The following is a 13,332-nucleotide window of genomic DNA, read 5'->3' on the forward strand; positions in this document are numbered from 1 at the left end:
ATTTCTTGGAATGTGGATTGTTTGGGGTGAGTTTATCTCTGGATGTGTGCAAATGTATGTGCATTCATGTGTGCCTGCGTGGAGATCTGAGGTTGGCTGGTAGGGTGGACCTCTGCGCATAATCACATGTGTGTGCAATCAGAGCCACGTCTGGATTTCTTGGAATGTGGATTGTTTGGGGTGAGTTTATCTCTGGATGTGTGCAAATGTATGTGCATTCATGTGTGCCTGCGTGGAGATCTGAGGTTGGCTGGTAGGGTGGACCTCTGCGCATAATCACATGTGTGTGCAATCAGAGGCACGTCTGGATTTCTTGGAATGTGGATTGTTTGGGGTGAGTTTATCTCTGGATGTGTGCAAATGTATGTGCATTCATGTGTGCCTGCGTGGAGATCTGAGGTTGGCTGGTAGGGTGGACCTCTGCGCATAATCACATGTGTGTGCAATCAGAGGCACGTCTGGATTTCTTGGAATGTGGATTGTTTGGGGTGAGTTTATCTCTGGATGTGTGCAAATGTATGTGCATTCATGTGTGCCTGCGTGGAGATCTGAGGTTGGCTGGTAGGGTGGACCTCTGCGCATAATCACATGTGTGTGCAATCAGAGCCACGTCTGGATTTCTTGGAATGTGGATTGTTTGGGGTGAGTTTATCTCTGGATGTGTGCAAATGTATGTGCATTCATGTGTGCCTGCGTGGAGATCTGAGGTTGGCTGGTAGGGTGGACCTCTGCGCATAATCACATGTGTGTGCAATCAGAGCCACGTCTGGATTTCTTGGAATGTGGATTGTTTGGGGTGAGTTTATCTCTGGATGTGTGCAAATGTATGTGCATTCATGTGTGCCTGCGTGGAGATCTGAGGTTGGCTGGTAGGGTGGACCTCTGCGCATAATCACATGTGTGTGCAATCAGAGCCACGTCTGGATTTCTTGGAATGTGGATTGTTTGGGGTGAGTTTATCTCTGGATGTGTGCATTCATGTGTGCCTGCGTGGAGATCTGAGGTTGGCTGGTAGGGTGGACCTCTGCGCATAATCACATGTGTGTGCAATCAGAGCCACGTCTGGATTTCTTGGAATGTGGATTGTTTGGGGTGACTTTATCTCTGGATGTGTGCAAATGTATGTGCATTCATGTGTGCCTGCGTGGAGATCTGAGGTTGGCTGGTAGGGTGGACCTCTGCGCATAATCACATGTGTGTGCAATCAGAGGCACGTCTGGATTTCTTGGAATGTGGATTGTTTGGGGTGAGTTTATCTCTGGATGTGTGCAAATGTATGTGCATTCATGTGTGCCTGCGTGGAGATCTGAGGTTGGCTGGTAGGGTGGACCTCTGCGCATAATCACATGTGTGTGCAATCAGAGGCACGTCTGGATTTCTTGGAATGTGGATTGTTTGGGGTGAGTTTATCTCTGGATGTGTGCAAATGTATGTGCATTCATGTGTGCCTGCGTGGAGATCTGAGGTTGGCTGGTAGGGTGGACCTCTGCGCATAATCACATGTGTGTGCAATCAGAGGCACGTCTGGATTTCTTGGAATGTTGATTCTTTGGGGTGAGTTTATCTCTGGATGTGTGCAAATGTATGTGCATTCATGTGTGCCTGCGTGGAGATCTGAGGTTGGCTGGTAGGGTGGACCTCTGCGCATAATCACATGTGTGTGCAATCAGAGCCACGTCTGGATTTCTTGGAATGTGGATTGTTTGGGGTGAGTTTATCTCTGGATGTGTGCAAATGTATGTGCATTCATGTGTGCCTGCGTGGAGATCTGAGGTTGGGTGGTAGGGTGGACCTCTGCGCATAATCACATGTGTGTGCAATCAGAGCCACGTCTGGATTTCTTGGCATGTGGATTGTTTGGGGTGAGTTTATCTCTGGATGTGTGCAAATGTATGTGCATTCATGTGTGCCTGCGTGGAGATCTGAGGTTGGCTGGTAGGGTGGACCTCTGCGCATAATCACATGTGTGTGCAATCAGAGCCATGTCTGGATTTCTTGGAATGTGGATTGTTTGGGGTGAGTTTATCTCTGGATGTGTGCAAATGTATGTGCATTCATGTGTGCCTGCGTGGAGATCTGAGGTTGGCTGGTAGGGTGGACCTCTGCGCATAATCACATGTGTGTGCAATCAGAGCCACGTCTGGATTTCTTGGCATGTGGATTGTTTGGGGTGAGTTTATCTCTGGATGTGTGCAAATGTATGTGCATTCATGTGTGCCTGCGTGGAGATCTGAGGTTGGCTGGTAGGGTGGACCTCTGCGCATAATCACATGTGTGTGCAATCAGAGCCACGTCTGGATTTCTTGGAATGTGGATTGTTTGGGGTGAGTTTATCTCTGGATGTGTGCAAATGTATGTGCATTCATGTGTGCCTGCGTGGAGATCCGGGGTTGGGTGGTAGGGTGGACCTCTGCGCATAATCACATGTGTGTGCAATCAGAGGCACGTCTGGATTTCTTGGAATGTTGATTCTTTGGGGTGAGTTTATCTCTGGATGTGTGCAAATGTATGTGCATTCATGTGTGCCTGCGTGGAGATCTGAGGTTGGCTGGTAGGGTGGACCTCTGCGCATAATCACATGTGTGTGCAATCAGAGGCACGTCTGGATTTCTTGGAATGTGGATTGTTTGGGGTGAGTTTATCTCTGGATGTGTGCAAATGTATGTGCATTCATGTGTGCCTGCGTGGAGATCTGAGGTTGGCTGGTAGGGTGGACCTCTGCGCATAATCACATGTGTGTGCAATCAGAGCCACGTCTGGATTTCTTGGAATGTGGATTGTTTGGGGTGAGTTTATCTCTGGATGTGTGCAAATGTATGTGCATTCATGTGTGCCTGCGTGGAGATCCGGGGTTGGGTGGTAGGGTGGACCTCTGCGCATAATCACATGTGTGTGCAATCAGAGGCACGTCTGGATTTCTTGGAATGTTGATTCTTTGGGGTGAGTTTATCTCTGGATGTGTGCAAATGTATGTGCATTCATGTGTGCCTGCGTGGAGATCTGAGGTTGGCTGGTAGGGTGGACCTCTGCGCATAATCACATGTGTGTGCAATCAGAGGCACGTCTGGATTTCTTGGAATGTGGATTGTTTGGGGTGAGTTTATCTCTGGATGTGTGCAAATGTATGTGCATTCATGTGTGCCTGCGTGGAGATCTGAGGTTGGCTGGTAGGGTGGACCTCTGCGCATAATCACATGTGTGTGCAATCAGAGCCATGTCTGGATTTCTTGGAATGTGGATTGTTTGGGGTGAGTTTATCTCTGGATGTGTGCAAATGTATGTGCATTCATGTGTGCCTGCGTGGAGATCTGAGGTTGGCTGGTAGGGTGGACCTCTGCGCATAATCACATGTGTGTGCAATCAGAGCCACGTCTGGATTTCTTGGAATGTGGATTGTTTGGGGTGAGTTTATCTCTGGATGTGTGCAAATGTATGTGCATTCATGTGTGCCTGCGTGGAGATCTGAGGTTGGCTGGTAGGGTGGACCTCTGCGCATAATCACATGTGTGTGCAATCAGAGCCACGTCTGGATTTCTTGGCATGTGGATTGTTTGGGGTGAGTTTATCTCTGGATGTGTGCAAATGTATGTGCATTCATGTGTGCCTGCGTGGAGATCCGGGGTTGGGTGGTAGGGTGGACCTCTGCGCATAATCACATGTGTGTGCAATCAGAGCCACGTCTGGATTTCTTGGAATGTGGATTGTTTGGGGTGAGTTTATCTCTGGATGTGTCCAAATGTATGTGCATTCATGTGTGCCTGCGTGGAGATCTGAGGTTGGCTGGTAGGGTGGACCTCTGCGCATAATCACATGTGTGTGCAATCAGAGGCACGTCTGGATTTCTTGGAATGTGGATTGTTTGGGGTGAGTTTATCTCTGGATGTGTGCAAATGTATGTGCATTCATGTGTGCCTGCGTGGAGATCTGAGGTTGGCTGGTAGGGTGGACCTCTGCGCATAATCACATGTGTGTGCAATCAGAGCCACGTCTGGATTTCTTAGAATGTGGATTGTTTGGGGTGAGTTTATCTCTGGATGTGTGGAAATGTATGTGCATTCATGAGTGCCTGCGTGGAGATCCGGGGTTGGGTGGTAGGGTGGACCTCTGCGCATAATCACATGTGTGTGCAATCAGAGCCACGTCTGGATTTCTTGGAATGTGGATTGTTTGGGGTGAGTTTATCTCTGGATGTGTGCAAATGTATGTGCATTCATGTGTGCCTGCGTGGAGATCTGAGGTTGGCTGGTAGGGTGGACCTCTGCGCATAATCACATGTGTGTGCAATCAGAGCCACGTCTGGATTTCTTGGAATGTTGATTCTTTGGGGTGAGTTTATCTCTGGATGTGTGCAAATGTATGTGCATTCATGTGTGCCTGCGTGGAGATCTGAGGTTGGCTGGTAGGGTGGACCTCTGCGCATAATCACATGTGTGTGCAATCAGAGGCACGTCTGGATTTCTTGGAATGTGGATTGTTTGGGGTGAGTTTATCTCTGGATGTGTGCAAATGTATGTGCATTCATGTGTGCCTGCGTGGAGATCTGAGGTTGGCTGGTAGGGTGGACCTCTGCGCATAATCACATGTGTGTGCAATCAGAGCCACGTCTGGATTTCTTGGAATGTGGATTGTTTGGGGTGAGTTTATCTCTGGATGTGTGCAAATGTATGTGCATTCATGTGTGCCTGCGTGGAGATCTGAGGTTGGCTGGTAGGGTGGACCTCTGCGCATAATCACATGTGTGTGCAATCAGAGCCACGTCTGGATTTCTTGGAATGTTGATTCTTTGGGGTGAGTTTATCTCTGGATGTGTGCAAATGTATGTGCATTCATGTGTGCCTGCGTGGAGATCTGAGGTTGGCTGGTAGGGTGGACCTCTGCGCATAATCACATGTGTGTGCAATCAGAGCCACGTCTGGATTTCTTAGAATGTGGATTGTTTGGGGTGGGTTTATCTCTGGATGTGTGCAAATGTATGTGCATTCATGTGTGCCTGCGTGGAGATCCGGGGTTGGGTGGTAGGGTGGACCTCTGCGCATAATCACATGTGTGTGCAATCAGAGCCACGTCTGGATTTCTTGGAATGTGGATTGTTTGGGGTGAGTTTATCTCTGGATGTGTGCAAATGTATGTGCATTCATGTGTGCCTGCGTGGAGATCTGAGGTTGGCTGGTAGGGTGGACCTCTGCGCATAATCACATGTGTGTGCAATCAGAGCCACGTCTGGATTTCTTGGAATGTTGATTCTTTGGGGTGAGTTTATCTCTGGATGTGTGCAAATGTATGTGCATTCATGTGTGCCTGCGTGGAGATCTGAGGTTGGCTGGTAGGGTGGACCTCTGCGCATAATCACATGTGTGTGCAATCAGAGGCACGTCTGGATTTCTTGGAATGTGGATTGTTTGGGGTGAGTTTATCTCTGGATGTGTGCAAATGTATGTGCATTCATGTGTGCCTGCGTGGAGATCTGAGGTTGGCTGGTAGGGTGGACCTCTGCGCATAATCACATGTGTGTGCAATCAGAGCCACGTCTGGATTTCTTGGAATGTTGATTCTTTGGGGTGAGTTTATCTCTGGATGTGTGCAAATGTATGTGCATTCATGTGTGCCTGCGTGGAGATCTGAGGTTGGCTGGTAGGGTGGACCTCTGCGCATAATCACATGTGTGTGCAATCAGAGCCACGTCTGGATTTCTTGGAATGTGGATTGTTTGGGGTGAGTTTATCTCTGGATGTGTGCAAATGTATGTGCATTCATGTGTGCCTGTGTGGAGATCTGAGGTTGGGTGGTAGGGTGGACCTCTGCGCATAATCACATGTGTGTGCAATCAGAGCCACCTCTGGATTTCTTGGAATGTGGATTGTTTGGGGTGAGTTTATCTCTGGATGTGTGCAAATGTATGTGCATTCATGTGTGCCTGCGTGGAGATCTGAGGTTGGCTGGTAGGGTGGACCTCTGCGCATAATCACATGTGTGTGCAATCAGAGCCACGTCTGGATTTCTTGGAATGTGGATTGTTTGGGGTGAGTTTATCTCTGGATGTGTGCAAATGTATGTGCATTCATGTGTGCCTGCGTGGAGATCTGGGGTTGGCTGGTAGGGTGGACCTCTGCGCATAATCACATGTGTGTGCAATCACAGCCACGTCTGGATTTCTTGGAATGTGGATTGTTTGGGGTGAGTTTCCCAGAGGAAAAGGGGGTGTGGAAAAACAAAGGAGCCTGGCAGGATGGACATTTGTGGAGGGGGCCAGACGGGCGCCCCGTGCTGACAGCCAAAATGGCAGAACAGAAGGTGGATGAAGCCCACGGACTCGCCCACGTGGGGATTGCCCAGATGGAGAGAAACTTGTGTCATTGGTGGCATCCTGAGCTGCGAGGAATGATAAGAGAAAAAGCCAGGATGTGCTTAATCTGTCGGGCACACAAGCCTAAGCCAGCAGTAAAACCGGAAGTGGGTAAGTTTCGGCCCCCTGAGAGGCCGGGAAAGGAGATTGTTATTGATTTCACTGATATGATTGATTCCGGGCTTGGCAGTGTAAGATATTTGTTAGTGTGTGTTGATGCTCTGACCGGCTGGCCAGAGGCCTGGGCTACAAAAAAGGATGCTAAGACTGTCATTAAGTGTTTAATCAATCATTACATTCCCCGTCATGGGTTCTCCAAAAGAATTAGATCAGATAATGGAACCCATTTTAAAAATCAAGATTTGGCAAAAGTTGTCAGGGTCCCTGTGCCTACCCGGTCGGCTCAGTACGGCTACATATGTTTTGTATTCCTTTATTCTTTTCCTGCTCTCTCCTTTCCCCTCTTTCCCTCCTCCCTCTGCCTGGGCGGAGCTTACCTGCGGGCTCCTGCCCTTGGCCCACGCACCTGTGGCTCATTTATAAGACGGCAGCCCTGTGTTTCTCGTCGCTGGACCGTTGCCGACTCTCGTTAGTGTTAACCCCAGCTCAGTTCGTTCTCGTGTTTCCCTAGCGATCTTCTTACAGTAACCTTTTGCTTCTCTGTGAATAGATTTCCCTGGACCTGCCCCTGTGTTACCTGAGCGATCAAGTGTGTGAGGATTGGAGCGAGCTTTTGTGTTTCTTGTGGAGTGTGAAGAGGAGCGTGGAGCGTGGATGGAGTGAGGACTTTGGAGCGTGTGTGGACTGCAAGTGTCTTTCCCCCCCCTGTTCGTGTGTGGATTCCTGGAACCCGTCTTTTCCCCACTGTGTAAATAGATCACCTGGTGCTTCTGTAAATAAAAAACCTTTATTGTTCCCTACTCAGAGCCTGCGCGTGAGTCCGTTCAGTCCCGTTGTGACAGAACGGTCCAGCCACGATGGACTCAGCAGGCTCGGCGTCACCCGCCCCAGCCCCGCCCCAGCCCCGGTCTCGTTGGATGAGCTGTTGCAGCGACACGAGCATATGTTGATGCGGCTCAGTGGAGACGTTGCCGCTTTGTCCCTGGCTCTCGCCCAGCGGACCCCGTTGACTGACTCTCCGCCCCCGCCAGCCTCTCCGGCAGACGAACCCATCCCGGGCGCGAGCGCGTCTCAGCCCGCGAGCGCGTCTCAGCCCGCAAGCGCGGCCCAAACTACACCTGTGGTCGTCGGGCAGCAGCCTCCCTCTCCTGAACTGTTTCATGGTGAGTTGGATAAGTGTGCAGGATTTCTCACACAACTCACTTATTTTTTTCGTCAGCAAACTCACTGGTACCCTGGCGATGGAGATAAGATTTCCTTCTTTGTGCAACTGTTACGTGATCGCGCTCTACAGTGGGCCCAGGCAGTGCTACGATCCCACCCCGACATCTCCTACCCCGAGTTTTTGTCTAAGTTTAAGAGCGTTTTTGATAAAGGATCCGAGGCTGCCGCCGCCGCTCAACGCCTGTTAAATCTTAAACAAGGTAGACGCAGGATGTCGGATTATTCTGTCGATTTCTGGGTTTTGGCTGAGCAAACGGGGTGGGGGCAGGAGGCGCTAAAGAGTGCCTTGCTTAATAACATCCGTGATGAATTAAAAGGCGAACTAATAATGCATGACCTGCCTGCCTCTCTTGACTCTCTAATGACTCTGTGCATTAAGTTAGATGATCGCCTTCAGGCTCGCAGAGACCTCCGGGGGCGGGCCTTTCAGGAGCCGCGGGCGCTCTTGGGCCCACCAGCGGGGGAATGGAGGGCTAAACCCAGTACTGCCCACAGTGACCAGCTAAGCGAGGAAGGCGAGCAGCCCATGCAGCTGGGTCGCTCACGGCTAACACCCGCAGAACGTCAGCAACGCATGGTCTCTGGTGAGTGCCTGTACTGCGGCCGTAAGGGCCACTTCATTGCCACCTGTCCATCTCGACCAAAAGGGGGCGCCCGCCCGTAGTTAAGGGAGTACTGGTGGGCGACCTGTCAAGTAAAAGCTCCCTTCCACGCTTAATGTTACCGGCCAAGTTAACAGTTCACACAAAAACCCATTCTGTGATGGCGTTAATTGACTCTGGCGCGGAACAGAGCTTTATCGATTCAGCCCTCGCGGAAAAATTAGGGGTTGGGTCTGACCCTCTACCTCATCGTTTACATGTCACCGCCTTATCTGGGCAGCAGCTGCCTGATATAACCCATGTCTCAGAGCCCGTGTCACTCACACTCTCCGGCAACCACACCGAGGTTCTAAGCCTATTCGTGTTTAAAGCTCCTCAAACACCGCTTGTCTTAGGTCACCCCTGGTTGCGACAGCATAACCCTCATATCGACTGGAAATCTGAATGCGTGGTAGGCTGGGGAGTGGATTGTCACATGAACTGCCTCCGGGCTGCAACTCCGCCCTCCGCGTCTCCTCCAAATAACCTGTCTGAGCCTCCGGATCTCACCTCTGTTCCACCTGTGTATCACGACTTGGCTGAAGTTTTTCGTAAAGATCTTGCACAATCGTTACCACCTCATCGGCCGTATGACTGCGCCATTGATCTTCTCCCAGGCACCACACTCCCCACCTGTCGCCTTTATAGTCTCTCCCAACCTGAGAGAGCGTCTATGGAGAAATACATCACGGACTCACTGGCAGCAGGCATAATCCGGCCGTCCTCTTCCCCTGTGGCAGCCGGCTTCTTCTTTGTAGAAAAGAAGGACAAGTCTCTCCGGCCTTGCATTGATTACCGCGGCCTTAATAACATTACGGTTAAGAACAAATACCCCCTACCGCTCCTTTCCTCGGCTTTTGAACTTCTGCACGAGACAACGATCTTCAGTAAATTAGACCTCCGCAATGCCTACCATCTAGTTCGGATCAGGGAGGGCGACGAATGGAAAACAGCTTTTAACACCCATCTGGGGCATTTTGAGTACCTGGTGATGCCCTTTGGGCTGACTAACGCCCCAGCAGTTTTCCAGGCCCTCGTGAATGACGTCCTCCGGGACTTTATCAATCGGTGCGCGTTTGTCTACTTGGATGATATCCTTATCTTCTCTAAAACAGTGGCGGAGCACGAGACACACGTCAGACAGATTCTGCAGCGTTTGCTGGAAAACAGACTGTTTGTGAAAAGCGAAAAGTGTGACTTTCACGTGGACTCCGTGGCCTTTCTCGGATACATAATAGAGCGGGGTGATCTGAAACCCGACCCGGCGAAGGTCCAAACAGTGCTTACCTGGCCCGAACCCCCAAACCGTCGACAGCTCCAGCGCTTTTTAGGCTTTGCCAACTTCTACCGCCGCTTCATCCGAGATTTCAGTAAACTCTCTCTGCCTTTAACCAGACTCACTTCTCCTAAAGTGTCTTTTCAGTGGGACCAATCCGCGCAGGAGGCCTTCCTACGTCTCAAAGAACGGTTCGCTACAGCACCTATCCTCTGCCAACCCGACCTCCAGCAACAGTTCGTCGTTGAAGTGGACGCATCGGATTCCGGGGTCGGGGCGGTGTTGTCCCAACGGAAGGAGGGTAAGCTCCACCCATGTGCCTTTTTCTCTCACCGTCTCTCCCCAGCAGAGCGCAATTATGATGTTGGAGACCGGGAGCTTCTGGCTATCAAGTTGGCACTGGAGGAGTGGAGACATTGGCTGGAGGGAGCCACTCAACCATTCATCGTGTGGACAGACCACAGAAACCTTGAGTATCTCCGAGCTGCAAAGCGACTCAATCCCCGGCAAGCGAGGTGGGCTCTCTTTTTCACGAGATTCAACTTTTCAATTACGTACAGGCCCGGGAGCCGCAATGTGAAGCCAGACGCCCTCTCCCGACTGTATGACTCCTCGGAAGCGGAACCCGACCCAGGTCCGATTCTTCCTGCCTCCTGCTCCATCGGCACGGTGACCTGGGAAATCGAATCTCAGATTAAAGAAGCTCAGAAAACAGAACCAGATCCCGGGACCGGGCCCCCAGGTCAGTTGTTTGTGCCCTCCTCTGTTCGTTCTCAGGTACTGCAATGGGCACACGCCGCCCGGTTCACCTGTCACCCGGGAGTACACCGCACCATACGATTCCTCCAGCGTTACTTCTGGTGGCCCACTTTGGCTCGGGATGCACGGGAATACGTCGCCGCCTGCACGACCTGCGCCCGTAACAAGTCGTCCAACCAACCTCCCTCCGGTTTGCTACAACCGCTGCCCACTCCGGGACGGCCTTGGTCCCACATAGCCTTGGATTTCGTCACCGGATTACCGGCTTCAAAAGGTAACACAGTCATTCTAACCGTTGTGGACAGGTTTTCTAAAGCGGTCCATTTCGTTGCCTTGCCCAAGCTGCCTACGGCCCTGGAAACCGCTCACCTCCTCACCACGCATGTATTCCGCCTCCATGGAATTCCGGAGGACATCGTGTCAGACCGTGGCCCCCAGTTCACTTCACGGGTCTGGAGGGAGTTTTGCTCCGCCCTCGGCGCTAAGGTTAGTCTGTCCTCTGGCTTCCACCCTCAGACCAACGGACAGGCTGAGCGGGCGAACCAAGACCTGGAGGCTGCTCTGCGGTGTGTGGTGTCCACAAATCAAACGACCTGGAGTGACCAGCTGCCATGGGTTGAGTACGCCCACAATTGCCTGACTTCCTCAGCCACTGGAGTTTCACCTTTTGAGGCGTCATTAGGATTCCAGCCTCCGCTCTTTCCGGCCGTTGAGGGTGACCTCTCTGTGCCATCCGTCCAACACCACCTGCGTAGATGTCGCCGGGCGTGGAGAGCCACCCGAGCTGCCCTCCTCCGGACGACGGCACGTAACAAACAGCTCGCAGACCGCCATCGGACACCGGCTCCTGAGTATGCGGTCGGACAAAAGGTATGGCTGTCCACCCGCCATGTGCCCCTCCGGGCGGAGTCCAAGAAACTGTCTCCTACTTTTATTGGGCCATTCGAAATCGGTGCGCTTGTGAACCCTGTGTCTGTTCGGTTGAACCTTCCGCGCAACATGCGTGTCCACGACGTTTTCCATGTCTCCCAGATTAAGCCCGTGCTCTCCAGTCCTTTGTGCCCTCCTTCCGGGCCCCCGCCTCCCGCCCGGATCGTTGATGGGCTGCCGGCGTATGGGGTCTCCCGCATTATGGACTCTCGGCGCCGGGGGCGGGGGGTCCAGTATTTGGTCGATTGGGAGGGCTACGGGCCGGAGGAGCGCTCCTGGGTGCCTCGCTCGGCTGTTTTGTGTCAGCGCCTGCTCCGTGACTTCCATCGCCGGCACCCTGGTAAGCCCGGTGGGTCGCCGGGTGGCTCCCGTTGAGGGGGGGGTACTGTCAGGGTCCCTGTGCCTACCCGGTCGGCTCAGTACGGCTACATATGTTTTGTATTCCTTTATTCTTTTCCTGCTCTCTCCTTTCCCCTCTTTCCCTCCTCCCTCTGCCTGGGCGGAGCTTACCTGCGGGCTCCTGCCCTTGGCCCACGCACCTGTGGCTCATTACGAGTGATCCAGCTCCTTTATAAGACGGCAGCCCTGTGTTTCTCGTCGCTGGACCGTTGCCGACTCTCGTTAGTGTTAACCCCAGCTCAGTTCGTTCTCGTGTTTCCCTAGCGATCTTCTTACAGTAACCTTTTGCTTCTCTGTGAATAGATTTCCCTGGACCTGCCCCTGTGTTACCTGAGCGATCAAGTGTGTGAGGATTGGAGCGAGCTTTTGTGTTTCTTGTGGAGTGTGAAGAGGAGCGTGGAGCGTGGATGGAGTGAGGACTTTGGAGCGTGTGTGGACTGCAAGTGTCTTTCCCCCCCCTGTTCGTGTGTGGATTCCTGGAACCCGTCTTTTCCCCACTGTGTAAATAGATCACCTGGTGCTTCTGTAAATAAAAAACCTTTATTGTTCCCTACTCAGAGCCTGCGCGTGAGTCCGTTCAGTCCCGTTGTGACAAAAGTAGAAAAATGTTGGGCGTCCAGCATAAATTTGGAACGGTCTATCATCCTCAGTCTCAGGGAAAAGTAGAAAGAATGAACCTAAATTTGAAAAACAAATTGGCAAAAATCTGCGCGCAAACAGGGCTAAATTGGGTCGCAGCCCTGCCGGTTGCGTTGATGACCATAAGATGTTCTGCTAATTAATCCACAGGTTTTACACCATATGAGCTGCAAACAGGGAGACAGTTTCCGGCACCTTGGACGGTGGGCTCGGTTGAACGGGACAAAAAGGGGAACCGGTCCTACGCAGACTACTGGAACGAGTTAAAGGCACTTGTGTCCAATTTCACAACGCGACGCGACGCGAAAACAGTGTGGCTGAGAGTCATCAAACGCAAGTGGAAGGAACCCCGCTGGATTGAGCCATATGAGGTATCGGCTCGGACGGCGACAGCGGTCCAACTGAAGGGGAAAGGCGACACCTGGTATCACTGGACGCAGTGCGCGGCCGCGCACGAGGGCTTGGTGGGGAAGGCTCAATCTCCACCCATCACAGGTGAAATTGAGAGGCAGAATAAACCCTCACACCTGTGCAACGGGCCGACCGGTGGTCTACCCGGAAGGTCGAAGAAAGAAGAGCAGCCTAGGAGGAGATCGCCGCGCCAACGAAAAGGAGCGGTACCACACTGAACACCTAGAACAAGAGAGAGGCTCTGATAAAGGGCTTTGAACTTTTTACTACACCATAACATTCACATACAACCATGCCATCACAACAATCAGACACTGGTGATGAAAGAAGAGTTTCAAAAGCCATCACAATGTTCAAAATTATTATGAGTTTGATGTCAATTATGTTGCTAATCATGGCTATTTGTTTTTTGATTTGTTTGTTGCAGTCTGAGCAGTCTGAGCACGGAGGCCATGCCAGTCCGGCGTTGTTTGATACACAAATTATATCACGCGTGATCTATAGTGATTTAAAGCTGTGGGCAAGAGTGAAGCGCGAGGTCTCTGGTAAAAAGGATGAGTGTCTCAGCACATATGGTGGTTTAGAATTAG

At 51.7% G+C, this 13,332-nt stretch overlaps 1 protein-coding gene across 3 annotated transcripts; it reads left to right on the forward strand.

The window, feature by feature from the left end:
• Window positions 1-6,020: 6,020 nt before the first annotated feature.
• On the forward strand, window positions 6,021-13,047 carry LOC146546209 (uncharacterized). 3 transcript variants are annotated; one of them, XR_014891014.1, is made up of 2 exons: window positions 6,021-6,454; window positions 7,014-7,162. XR_014891014.1 is itself a non-coding variant. In XM_085266611.1 (2 exons), exons 1-2 carry the CDS (start codon window positions 6,037-6,039, stop codon window positions 12,958-12,960), a joined length of 897 nt encoding a protein of 298 aa, XP_085122737.1. In that variant the 5' UTR covers window positions 6,021-6,036; the 3' UTR covers window positions 12,961-13,047. The 3 variants fall into 3 exon arrangements, 1 of the variants encoding a protein (XP_085122737.1); XM_085266611.1 differs by lacking the exon at window positions 7,014-7,162 and adding an exon at window positions 12,482-13,047; XR_014891015.1 differs by lacking the exon at window positions 6,021-6,454 and adding an exon at window positions 6,724-6,931.
• The last annotated feature ends 285 nt before the right edge of the window (window positions 13,048-13,332 follow it).

Source organism: Mchenga conophoros, unplaced genomic scaffold (genome assembly GCF_057382185.1).
Source record: "Mchenga conophoros isolate Kocher_MC1m ecotype Shallow Benthic unplaced genomic scaffold, M_conophoros_male_GT1.1 unmapped_scaffold_4, whole genome shotgun sequence".
NCBI lineage: Eukaryota > Metazoa > Chordata > Actinopteri > Cichliformes > Cichlidae > Mchenga > Mchenga conophoros.